We start from the raw sequence: 13,952 nt of genomic DNA, 5'->3' as shown, positions 1-13,952 counted from the left end.
GGAACCTCTGCTGCTATAGTAGGTGCTGTTTGTGAGAGGCCTTGAAAGCTCACCCAGCAGAGAGAGAGAGCATCGAGCAGCTTGGGTCTGAGGGGACAGTGGGACCAGGTGGTGGAATGAGTTCACACAAGGCAGTTATGAGATTTTGGGATAAGAAGAGCAGCCCCTGGGTTTGTGCTGTAGAAAACATTGCCCATAATTAACTGGGTTTCCTTATCAGTTGGCGCCACAGGGTCCCTGGTGGATAAAGCAATGATGATGCTGCTGATGCTGATGATGATTTTAATGATGATAATGATGTTGATGATGATGATGATATTGATGACAAGGATAATATTGATGCTGATGATGATTTAATGATGATGATGATGATGATATTGATGACAATGATAATATTGATGCTGATGATGATTTAATGATGATAATGATGTTGATGATGATGATGATGATATTGATGACAATGATAATATTGATGTTGATGATGATTTAATGATGATAATGATGATGATATTGATGACAATGATAATATTGATGTTGATGATTATATTGATTTTGATACGATGATATTGATGTTGATGATGATATATTGATTTTGATATGATGATATTGATGGTGATGATGATAGTGATGATATGATAATGATGATGATGATTATGTTAATTTTGATGGTATGATTATGATGATGATAACAATGACGATGATGATGTTGTTGATGATGATGATGATAGGCAACAAGTATTGGGTTTTAACTATGTGCCAGGGACAGTTCTATGTATATTCCATGCATTACTTCATTTCATCTCCATAGCAGCAATCTCATACTGTTGGCACTATTTTCAATCTCTTTGTTATGGGTGAGGAAGTGGAGGTATAGAGAAGTTGGTAACATGCCTGAAGTCACACGTTCAATTAGCGTGCAAGCTGGGAATTGAACCCAGGCAGCCACCTCCAGGCTAGACCATACTGCAGTATTCCCAGGACATGGTGAGATGCCCAGCTCCAGCAAGGAAGAAGAAAAGGGGGATGAGGAGAGGGAGAGAAAGACAAATGAGCAAATAATATTTTTTCTCAAATGTAACTTTATGGTCCCATTTCACAGATTGCTGGCCCTGAACCTCACTATCTCTTTCTCCTTTGTTTCAGTCCACATATATGTGGAGGGCTAAGGTGGCCTGAAGTCACAAGCCAGGAGATCACAGCATAACTCCTCTCAGTGTATGGCTTGCATTTATTTTGTGAAAGCAGTCAGAGTCCCCTCTCTGCCCTTGAACATGTGCCATTCTGTGAGAGGCTAAATTTATAGCATTGGCTGCCAGAATTATTAATCTCCACCTGAAATTGCACTGGGGAATCCCCCACACTCAGGGCAACTGATGCACACAGTGGGCTGGCTCATAAAAATACATAAAGCTCATTAACCAGAGACCTTCAGCCATGTGAGACCAGATGGCCACTTGTACCTCCTCCCTGAGCCCAGGAGCACCTGGGTTTTCCTTGATTCTCATCTCTGACAATGTCCCAAGGGCCCTCAAATGGAAAAGCATACTGCACTCCAACCTGGGTGACAGAGCAAGATCCTATTTCAAAAAAGCATAACAAAAAAAAAATGGAAAAGTATATTGCACTTCTTCACATTTTTCCTCTCTTTCTGGAGTTTCGCTGTTTCTCAGCCTTCCCTCCCCTAAGCGCTCCACATATTCATGTCTCCTCAAGCCAGCCATATCAAATCACAATGTGTCATGGAGGCACCCAGCACGGGAATCTCATAAGTGGTGCTTGATCAACTTTAGGAGCTTGTGTTCTTGATGAGGACTTTGGAACAAACTACTGCTATTTGACTCTTTCTCAGACATAGTTGAACCTGGGCTTTAGCCTTCCACTGCCACCTCCACCCCCCATCAAGTCAATCTCTAAATCCCACTCTGCCATGAGTCCTTTTGTCTGGGACCAGCTCCTATCTGTCATGCAATTTAAGCTGCCCTGGTTTACTGAAGTCATTCATGGAAAGAGGCTCCCCCAAGTGACTTCCCTCAGAAACCGTGTCCTGGCCCTGCCAACCCTCTCCATCCACAGTTCCCTGTGGTGTCTTTGACCACAGGTGTTTGACTTCAGTCACCTCCCAATCCGTAGATGACCTCGGCCTGCTGCAATGTCTGGGTCCCCTGTCCTGGGAAATCAAGGCAGACAAAGTGTCCAAGAAGACAGGGATGAGAAACTGTCCATTTTATTTCTACCTGCCACTGGCCTCAGTGAATTCTAATAGTGTCTAGGCCATGCCCTGCATGCCTCCTTACATAGAGAGGGATCTAAGTGAGGCTGGTTAAATGCTACCAAGATTGTTTTCAGAACTGAGGTCCTGATAGCACCTGATAGGAGACACACTGGTTGAACAAACAATTAAAGAGCTTGCACTATGTATCTGACACTATGCTTAGACACCAGCTATATGGCCTCTGCTCTCCTGGAACTGACAGTTCATGAAGAGGAAAGACAAGAAAATCAATAGGTACAGTGGGTGGGGAATGAGTCAGCTGTGCAGGGCCTGAACTAAGCCATCAGAAGTACGAATGGACAGGAGAGGAAGATCAGGAGGTTTAAGAAGTAGACCCCATGACACCTGGGGCTGATCAAATGTGAGTGTGTGGGAGTAAATAACCCAAGGGAATGCCTCTGTTTCAGGTGTTGCCCGCTCAAAGGGTCATGGTTCAGTTCACGTGGTTGAGTTAGGATAAAAAAGAAGGTTTAAGGAACAAGATGATCCATTCTTTTTGTGACATTTGAGCTTAGGACATTCCACTGAAGATGCTCACTAGGCAGTTGGACAAATGAGTTTGGAGCTTAACAGAGAGATCTGGGCTGGTGATAAGAATTTGAGGGTCCTCAACAGGTGGGTGGTCACTTTTAGCTAGGAAAAGAGTATGGGGAAGTGCTGGTATTAAACTCACTGCAACCCTGTGTTCCCTCTAACTTCTTAAGAAAGCAAACTATAGCTGCTCTCCCCTCACCTTCCATCCACTTCCTCATCATCTGCAGTGTTGGTTTTACTCCCACTATTCCCTTGAAATTTCCTCACAAAGGTTGCAGATGATCTTAATGGCAAATTCTAATGGACGCCTTGCTGCTGTTAACTTACTTGATCTCTCTGTCAAGAAGAGCTGTGCCTCTATGTCCCTTCCTGAGTTTTGGTCACACTATTCTCTTCTTACTCCTTCCAATATTTTGGCTACTTCATGGTCCATGTATTTTTTAGATGACAGAGCATTGCACGACATGAGAGTCTGTGGAGTACAAGGAAGGCACTGGACTCACACACATTGGATTCCAGAGCTGCCACTTATTCACTTGTGAACGAGTTCCATAACCTTCTGGAACCTTCAGGTCCTACGGCTATAGAATGGGAATAATAATCACACCTCACGAGTTATTGCAGTAATTAAATGGGATATGTCTAAGGCACATAGCCAATTGTCAGTCACATTGCAAACAATTTAAAAATGGTGGCTCTTATTCTTTGGTGCGTCTGCAGGCTGGGTGGCCACACCCAGCAGAAGGAAATGGTTTAAGAGAGTTAATACAGTTCCCTGACTAGCAGCAGCACCGCAGCAGCAGCACTCACTGTACCTGAAAACTTGTTAAAAATGCAAATTCTCAGGCCCCATTCCAGAGCCACTGAATCAGAATCTTTGGGAATGGAGCCCAGAAATCTGTTTTAACAAGTCCTGCGGGTGATTTTTAAGGTACCTGCAAAAGTCTGAAAACAGTTTTAAGGTAAAGGAGAACAAAGTCCTAGAGGAGAGGCTGAGATTCAAAGGAAAGGCGGAAAGACTGGCAGTCAACAAGAGGGAGGGACATCTCTCCAAATGAGACAGCAAGGCCAGATGTGAAAAAACGAAGATAAAATTGTAGGTGGCAAAAGGAGACGTTGAGATTCTCACATGATGATCTTGAGTTTTTTTTTCCCAATAAAAAAGTGAGGTTATGTAATGAGTGGGAGAAAAGGGATAGAAGAATAGGGGACTTGCATAGAGAGAGGGGCAATTTGGACACAACCGATGGGTGTATAGGAGAGTGAGAAAAGTATGGCCAGGCAGCAACGGGGCCCACCTGATGTTGCCAGTTGTGACTGCATAGTGACATCAATCCATGCAGTTGTGTAATTTTTTAAGTGGCACTCAGGATCCCTTATCTTATTGAGAAGTGGGATGGCTGCTCTGATTCAATATGAGGCACTGTTATGTGGCTCTGCTGGAAGAACTCAGGCACAGAAGCATGTGTGTGATGTTTAGTGTGACTGGAGTGATGGGCCAGACTGTAAATAAGAGACTAAGAGTAGTGGAAGAATAGGAAGTGAAGAGTTCCAAATATCAACATTACTTGGACTGTGGTGAGGAGCTGCTGGCCAAAGTGAAGTAGGGTTGACATTAGGACATTGAAGAGCAAGTCAGTTTCTGGATCTCAGTTGCTTGTGATGATGGCAGGATTGGGGAAGATAGTGATGCAGATGATAATCACAAAGTACAAGTCCTTATGGCTGAATGGTGTGCCCCCCAAAGGAGAGGCTCTCATAGACAGAAGAGTAAAGGCTTGGAAGTGATAGGCAGACAGCACCTCAGCTCCGCTCCTCAGACAGTACACAGAACTGAATGCAAGTAAGCAATTGCTTTCAATATTTTCCACCATCAGAATAAATCAACTACTATGGCATTAAAACATAAATCATGTTTCAAAGGCCCCTGAATATTATTTAGAATTAAAAATCTAGAAGCAACCATTCCTTATAAAGGAACCAGTTAGCAACAGCCTTCTAAACAACTGAACAGAAAAATCAGAGGCCCTGTTCTGGTGTTGCCTGGAATGAAGTCACTCACTAGCCATGGGTGTGTCACCTCTCCTCCTGTACTTCAGGACTGATCTGATCAGTAAGGGACTGGATTATTTGTCCTCTATGACCCCTGCCAGCCTACTGTCAGATGACTTGCTATCTGCTAGTTAGAAGTCTCATTCTGTTCTGATTTTTGATCCTTCATGTCATAATGAAAGATGCACTGTAGATTACCAGATAGTCAGGAATCTGAGTTAACCTTATCTACCTAAAACCCTGCTGCTGTGTATAATACTAACTTCTCATTACACGGAGCCATTTGATCGTACTCTGTGTTATGGTATCTCCATGCTTTTGCATATGGTGCTTTCTCTGGAATACCCTCATCCCCCTTTTCATCCCGGGAAACTCTAATCATTCTTTAATCACAGTTGAAATGTCTCCTAGTCATTGAAGTCTCTCCTTAATCCTCTGGGCTGGAAGTCACTCCCTCCTCTATGTTTCCATGACACTTTGTATGTCACATCATGTCATAATTTGCGTTCATCTTTCTCGGTTTCTGCTACTACCCAGGGCCAAGAATTTGAGCTGTTCTTCTATGTATGCCTAGTGCCTGGTGCTAGCATGATGCTTGGTACATATTTGATGTTCAATGTATGCCTCCTGTATAGAAACAAGAGTAATACAACTCACAATTATACAGAACTTATAATTTTCCAAGTACTGTCACATATGTGGTATACTCATTGAGTGCTCAGTAAGGAAAGTTACCAGTTGTCCCATTAGACCCCATTAGAGATGCTGATTTGAGGACACAGATAATTTGAACAATATGCCCTAGGTTGCTCAGCTTATAAAGAGGCGGAGACGGAATGAAGCCCACATCCTGTATTTCCAAATCCATTGTATTTCTCTTCTCTTTGCCACTGCCCCCAAAATATTTGCCAGAACATAGGGTCAATGTATGAACATTTTGATAGAAGCCAGTCTGACCTATTCCTGGCCCTCTTGTTATTATCTGGAGGGTTGAGGCAGATGATGATAATGAAGTGGCCAGTGACAATGGCAAGGTTTGGCTTCCTGTCCGTTGTGGGCTTCCCAAAGAATGAGGACCACAGCCTGCTTCTTTTGAAGCCCAAACCCAGTTCTACTCCAGTCCTGGCCACTTGGCATTTATTGTCTTCATTCTCTTTTTAGGGTTGGGAGTAACCTGCACTGGTTTCACATTGGTATGACTGAGTATCTCTTCTTTACAGTCCTGCTTTAAGCAAATTCAAAATATAAAAATCTGGATTTAAAACCTAGGAGAATCTGTAGATACTGCCCCTTCAGAGAGGTGGAGTGTAATTCCCACACCTTAAATGTGGGCACTTTGTGACTTTCTTCTGAAGAGTAAAGTATGGAAAGGAGAAAAAAAGAAACTTTGCAATAGAAAAATCTGACAGATAGGATCTCCACCAGGAGATCAAGGTTGACATCATCAGTGATCAGTCATATTCTAGCCTGTACCCTTGATATGATGTGATGAAAATGGCCCCTTCCCTCTGTGGTCTTCCTCCCCCAAATGCATAACTTCAGTCTAATCATGGGAAAAACTTCAGACAAGCCTGTGTTGAGGGACATTCTACAAAATACTTGACCAGTACACCTCAAAACTAACAAAGTCACCACCACCAAGAAAAGTCTGAGAAACTATCACAGCTTCGAGGAGTCTAAGGGGGCATGACGACTAAATATAAGGTGTTTTCTTGGAGGGGACCTTGGAACAGGAAATGGATATTAGGTAAAAACTAATATAAATGGTACATTATTAAATTTAAGTAATATTAGATTTTATGTTATATTTATAAGAAAATATGGATAAAGTATGAACTTTAATAATACTGTACAATATCGGTTCATTGGTTGTGAAAAATGTACTTAACTAATATAATAGGGGAAACTGGGTGCAGGGTATATGGGAACTCCTTTGAAGCTTTTCTGTAAGTCTAAAACTATTCTAAATTAAAAATTTATTTAATAAAAGAAAGAAAATAGAGGAAGGAAATACCATATCTTATTAATGGAAATTCAAAATGGTACACTCACTTTGGGAAATTGTCTGGCAGTTTCTTATAAAGTCAAACATATACTTACCCTATGACTTGGTAATTCCATTTCTTGGTAATTATCCAAGGGAAATGAAAACCTATGTTCACACCAAAAACAGTGCACAGCCACTTTTACAATGGCTTTATTCATAATTGCCAAAAACTGGAAACAACTCAAACATCCCTCAGATAGTGAAAGGATAAATGTACTGTGGTACATCCACACAGTGGAGTATTATTCAGCAATAAAAACGAACAAACTACCAAGACATGCAACCACATGGACAACATGAATTTCAAATGCACTGTGCTAAGTCAAAGAAGCCAGACTCAACAGCCTGCATACTCTATGAATCCACTTATATGACATTTTGGAAAAGATAAAACCAGAGGGGCATAAAACAGATCTTGTCAGGTTCTGGGGATTGGGGGAGGTGATAGACTACAAAGGGACATGGGAGAATAATGGGAAGTGATGGTATTGTTCTATGTCTTGATTGTGGTCGTGGTTATATGACTATATATTTATCAAAACTTACGAAGTAAACACTAATGAAGGTGAAATTTACTGTGTGTAAATTATATCTTAATTAAAAATGAAGCCAGCTGTGGTGTCCTATGCCTGTAATTTCAGCTAATCTGGAGGCTGAGGCAGGAGGATCACTTGAGCCCAGGAGTTTGAGGTTGCAGTGAGCTGTGATTGTGAAACTGCACTCCAGCCTGGGTGGCAGAGTGAGACTTTGTCTCTAAAAAAAGAAAAAGAGAAAAAAAAAAGAAAAGAAGAAAACAACTCAAGGATGATTGCCACTTTACAAAATTATTCTTCAAGGGATTTGTTTAAATAGCACTCTCACCTATTGCCTTTTCAGTGATTTCATTTCCAAATGTTTAGCTTGCCAAAAGGGCACTTATGTGGTTTTATTACTGTGCTACTTGCTGTCTGGAGGCTCAGAATGGGAGCCATCATCAAGGGACATAGACACAAAGAGCTGAGACAAAGAAGCTAGCACAGAGGACAGCTAGGCTCCTGTCTTAACAACGATTGCATTAGCTAAGTGCTTTATAGTCACCTGCTTTTGATATAATCATGAAGCTGGTTAGACCTTACTTTTATGAGCCTTCCAGTTTACAAAGCTCTCTCATATGCATGCACTCATGTGATCCCACAATACCTGGGCCACTTAGGTGGGACAAGTGTTATTTCCATTTTAAAAGGACAGAGAGGTGCTAAGAGTTCTCATACCTCTGTGTGCCTGCACTCTCTTGACCTGCTTCATAGGTTGGGTAATTTTAAATGCATGGCGATTTGGTGTGATAGATCTAACTATATTTTACAGATAGGGCACATAAATTATTTTACAGATAAGGAAGCTGATGATCTGGGAATTTCCCAAGGTCACTCACCTAAGAAGTACCAGAGCCAAGAGTTCAGAATTTGGATGTCCTGGTTCCAAGCCTACTTCTCTTTGTACTGTCTTATATGCTGGCTATAGGATTTTTAAGCAGAGTATATTTAAGTTAAGGATATTTTGCTGCAAGTCTTCATATTGTTAATGTATCCGTGAACGGAGAGTTTTAATTGGCTTCTATTATTAGAGCCAGATTGTTATAAGTAAAGACTACTTTACTCACTGTCATCTTTACTAGTGACTTTGGGAGCTTGGAAGACAGTGGTGCAATCTTTGTGTTTCTCTTGGCTTCTTATGTTGGGAGTGTCTGAATGCATGAGCACTGTGTGTGTGCTGGGAGCTGTGACTTCCAGAAAAAAGAGATCACCAATGTAAACATGAGAAGGGGTGATTTTTCAACATCCACTAGAATGTTATATCAAAAATGAGCATTTTTTCTTTAAGTTGCTTTGAGAGGACATTTAATTCGGTTGCTTTTTAGTTATGTCTCATTTTTATGCAAAATAGTAATGCCACCTTCCTAATCAGGTTTAGCTTAGAAGTGCTTTTCCTTGTTTCCTTGGTGGTCTCTGAGCTCCTCCTGGGCAGAGCTGAACCTTCTCCTCAGCGTGTCCTCAGTATCTAGCACAGAGCCTGGCCCATTGGCACTGTTCAGACTGTGTCTGTTGAGTGGGGCTGAACCAAGACTCCAGGGGGGCTCAGGAAAAGTCCCTCCCTGGCCCCTCAAATTTCTCTTCAGAATCCCTATTGAGTGTTATCATTCGTCAGCCCATCCTCAGTTTTCCTTGTCAACAGCTTAAAGAAAAATCTTTTAAAAATACCCTTAGGTGGCTGGGTGCAGTGGCTCATGCCTGTAATCCCATTATTTTGGGAGGCCAAGGCAGGCGGATCAGATCACGAGGTCAGGAGATCGAGACCATCCTGGCTAATATGGTGAAATCCCGTCTTTACTAAAAAAATACACACGCACACACACACACACACACACACGCACAAACTTAGCTGGGGGCATCGTGGCATGTGCCTGTCTGTAGTCCCAGCTACTCGGGAGGCTGAGACAGGAGAATCACTCGAACCTGGGAGGCGGAGGTTGCAGTGAGCCAAGATCATACCACTGCACTCTAGCCTGGGCAACAGAGTGAGACTCCATCCCCACCCCCTAAAAAAATACCCTTAAGGAAAACGTTAGTGTGTGAGTGAAACTAAGAATTAATACTGAAGGAAAATGAAAGAAGCTCTACTCCCTCTTGATGTTTGGCCTTATTTGGAAGAATATGAATGAGTCTTGTTCCAATCCCATCAGAAATAGGTTCATATGTTCCTATTTCTTCAGGATGGCCACAAGATGTAGTTACCTTGTTCTCATTGTGTGATGGAAAGCCTATTGGGCTAAGAGTCTAGCAACCGGATTCTATCACTAAGTCTGTGCAAACCTGAATCTATTGCTTGTTTACATAATCTGTAAATGCAAGTGCTAATTACTAAGTGAATTCAGCTATAACACTCATTTCTACCACAATTTAGTAAGCCAACTCGACCCATCGCTCAGTTCCAGGCATGCACTGAGAATTTTCCTCTTCTCAGTTCCCTTCAGGCTCGCTCCCAAGATAACCCTCACTCCCAAACTGACCAGGGATTCTTAAACCTTTCGGTGTGTGGGTGTCATCTCTGTTTCCTTAGCCTGTGAGCTCCCCAGGAGTAGTGATCATGTCAATTTTCTTCTGTCTCCCACTGTGCCTGGCACCAAGATCAATGCACAGTGGGCCCCAGAGGGATTTTTAGAAAGAAATCTTTTAGTATAAGAACGTCCTTCACTTACAGTACAAGCTTTCAAAGGCTAGATGGCACTGTTGCTAGCACCAAATCAGGTGTGTTCTGAGTATCAGTGGTGAGGAGGGGAGAGGAGAGAGAGCAGGGGCCCTGGAGCGCTCACCGCTGAGCCCCATTCAGACACCTTGCAGAAGTACTCCTGGATTCTTGCGTTACTGGCAGGGAGTGCTCTGCCATATTCTCGGCACCTTCCCAAACACGGCTTCAGATGGTCTTCCCAGCTACCTTGTGTAGTAGGCAGGACAGCTGTATCAATTCTAATTTTATAGAACTGCAGCTCAGAGAAATCAAGTGCCTGAACTAAATTTATACAGCAGAGCTGTTTAATTAGCAGAGCTGTTTACCATTCATAGCTGTTGGCAGCCCCTCCCCTGTCCCCCACCAAATGACGGTCCTCAGAGCACGCTGAAGGAGGACTCTGGTTACTGATAACGATTGTCGCAGGATAATGGCCTGGGTGAACTGGACCCAGTCCAAGGGGAAAAGGGTAGGATTCTCAGCCAAGTTGATTGAATGGATCAGCTTAACCTGTGCCTCAAAATGTTTGGATTTGTGACGAGGGGGAGCACATAATACTACATGTAGCCTCTTTGAGGAACAAAATTGTGGGTAATTTGCACAACGATTAGGCTCTGAGATCAGTGGTTGGTATTTTATTTAGCAGATAATCTATTTATAGGATGCTGCCCTGTGGTTGGGTCGTATCTGTCATTTGTCCACTGCTTTACTATATTCACATGGTTCTCACTCAAACAAAACAAAGAAAACTGTCCTGTGTAGTAGGCAGGGCAGGTATCACTACCGTGCCCAATTTACAGATGAAAAAATAAATGTCAGAAATGTTAATAAGAGACATATCTAGGATCACACAGCTGATAAGTGGTTGAACTAGAAATTCAGCCCAGTGTGAGGCTGAAATCAAATCTTGTTTTTTCACTGTAGTTTTTCCAGGCTATGCCAACTTATCTAGAAATTACAAAATTAGGAGGGCTGTTGTTGATATGGAGAGTAAGGCATCAGTGACTAGAAATATATCTATATAGAGTGATAATGATCAATCACATGCAAATATATGCAAATGAGAGCAAATTAATATCTGTTATTTGTGCCTCCTGATTGTCTCTACTCTCCTGTTTCTCCCCAGGATGATGAAGATAAACTGACCTGGAAGGATCGTTTCCCAGGTTACCTGATGAACTTTGCCTCCATCTTATTCATGGTAATTTCCTTGAGGGACCACTTGCCTGTGACTGCATGCATGTAGATGCTGTTATGTGACTACTGTGGATATTATATTCTACTGTGGAAATAATGAGAGGCTGGTAAAGGGGAAGCCACAGTCCTGTGTAGAGGGGCAGGATCTTGTCTGATAGTGAGGCCATTGACCACCCATGCTAGAAGTTGGAACTTCCAGGGAGTGGGTTGTGAGATGGTGCTTCTGCTTGGAGACAGACCAAAAACTTGGAGAAGGAATCAGGTAAGATGGCTGCAATTGCAGCAGCCTGTTTGGGCTGTGGGGTGGCTCTCTCTGACGTTTGTGGATAGACCAGAGTCTGGAAGCCACAGGAGATAGCCAGCTTGGGCTCGGTAAGTGTGATTCTTCAGCTTTCCTATAGTTGCTGGGTTTATTTCCTTGCGCTTTGCCTTAGAGTTTGGTACAGCCCTTTTGCAAGACCCAGACGGTCTCAGCTGTGTCAGGGAAAGCTCAGGGAAAACCCTGTGATTCGTATTTGAGTTAGATCAATAAAGTGGTAGCAGTTCATTCTTCGTTGCCAGCATGGGCAAGACCACAGTATCTGAAGCTAGAGGACCTTGGGGAAGGCAAAAATCAGAGGACTAAGTTAGGGTTACTAATACCCCATATCTCTTTATGGAAATCTTCCTTACAGTATTCAAGATTGGAGGTTCTGCTTTACAAAGGAGTGTGTGTACTCACAGCTCAGAGCATTTCTAAGTAGGCCTACACATTAGTTGCAGGGTGGAAGAGGGATCACTTATTCCAAAAATTGGTCTGGAAACTGTTGTAACTCTGACTCTGGCCTGAGGTTACCACTACCGTTATTTTTGCCATCATGACCGTTAACTACAGGAATTGTGTTTTCGTCTCAGAAATTTAAAAGGTGAAGGAAACTTAGATATCACCAATTCAACTCCTCATTTTTCAGATGAAGTACAGAGTTGATGGGTGCCTTGCCAAAGTTTAGAAGTCTAAATTTGTTTTCTTCTCATTGCTTAACAAGTGCAAGGCATGTGGAATTTATTCAAGAGGATGTGGTGAGTTGCCGTGTGTTAAGCTGCAATGATATGAAGTTTAATTTAGCACTTCAAAGCCCCCCGCAATATGCATATTATTGTTAAAGAGTTTATTCATTCATTCATTCAATATTTAATGAGTCAAACGATGTGCTTGACACCATGCTTAGACACTGGGGATACAGCAGAAAACAAAACAAAATAATCCCTCTCTTAAAAAATTTGCAGACAATAAATGAGTAAATAAATAATAAAAAATAGGTAAAATAGACTTCTATCTCCAGTAGTAGTAGGTTAGGATATTTGTAACATCCCATTTTGCTAAAATTTATTTTTAAAAATTGGATAAATGTATTTTTCAATCTTCTCAAAGCCTCGAAGGGCTGACAGGATAGGAAGTAATACCAGGGTAAAATCTAAAGGAAAATGGGAACCAAAGAAACAAATACCTGGGCACTAGAGCTGCTTTTACCTTGAGAACATTTTCCCATCTCGGCAAACCTAGGCTTTGGTTTTGGTGGTTTTATGGGAGCAAGGAGGATAGAAATTAGGGTTGATGGATGGCCCCAAATGGGGATTGTAACAGGATGTCCTCACCAAATTAAATCAGAACTCCAAAGGGCTATGTTCAGAGTAAAGATGAAACTGAACTATACACACCCTTTCCCACTTATGAGACTACAGAAAAAACTTGTTATGGATCTAAGCAGAAAAGGGAGAAAAGGGGAAACAAAATCCTGTGCTTAAGAAGTGGCCAGGGGCAATCCCTACTGTGGCTTTCTATCCTGGGTCACCACATAAGAGGATCAGGGAACCTCAGGTTGTGAACTTAACCTAACACTAGTAGGGCTCCCAGGTGCTCAGCAGAAGCAAATACAACCTCTCTCTGTAGGGAAGCATATTTATGCCAGGCCTCAAAAAATCACCCAAAAGAATTTTTCAAGGGCAATAAAGAGAACACAGTCAAAAACAACTAATTACTCAAGAAGTTGAAGCACCATATGAAAGAACCAGTGGGAACAGACAGCAAAGACCAGAGATACTGAAAATATCAGTCACAGGTTAAAACAGCAACCTTAAAAATATACACAAAGAATAAGAAACTATTTTGAAAATTATCTAGCAGATAATGAAAACTAACCAATAAACCTCTATCTGCTAGAAATAAATATATATAGAAATTAACAAAAATATTATTGTTATATATATGATTTTTATATGCCATGTATATATGTGTATATATATGTGTACACACACACACACACACATATTCACACACACACGACCATGGATAGATTTTTTTTTTCTTGAGACGGAGTCTGATTCTGTCACCCAGGCTGGAGTGCAGTGGTACAATCTTGGCTCACTGCAACCTCCGCCCCCCGGGTTCAAGCGATTCTCCTGCCTCAACCATGGATAGACTTAACAACAAATTAGACAAAGCTGAAGAGAGAATTTGTAAACTGCAATACAGGCTGGAATAAATTATCCGTAATACAGCATAGCGATAAAAAAGATTGGCAATATGGAAAACAGGTTGAAAGAGAA

At 41.9% G+C, this 13,952-nt stretch overlaps 1 protein-coding gene across 1 annotated transcript in view; it reads left to right on the top strand.

Moving 5' to 3' along the window:
• The window catches only part of ANO2 (anoctamin 2), a 384,000-nt gene that overhangs the window by 283,877 nt on the left and 86,171 nt on the right, over positions 1–13,952 (top strand). The window contains exon 15 of the mRNA XM_008973750.3: positions 11,296–11,370. Within this exon, the coding sequence (XP_008971998.1) occupies positions 11,296–11,370 (75 nt within the window). The remainder of the gene's footprint in view (positions 1–11,295; positions 11,371–13,952) is intronic.

Source organism: Pan paniscus, chromosome 10 (genome assembly GCF_029289425.2).
Source record: "Pan paniscus chromosome 10, NHGRI_mPanPan1-v2.0_pri, whole genome shotgun sequence".
Classification (NCBI taxonomy): domain Eukaryota; kingdom Metazoa; phylum Chordata; class Mammalia; order Primates; family Hominidae; genus Pan; species Pan paniscus.
Note: the sequence above shows the minus strand (reverse complement) of the source record. Positions and strands in the feature narration are given on the sequence as shown.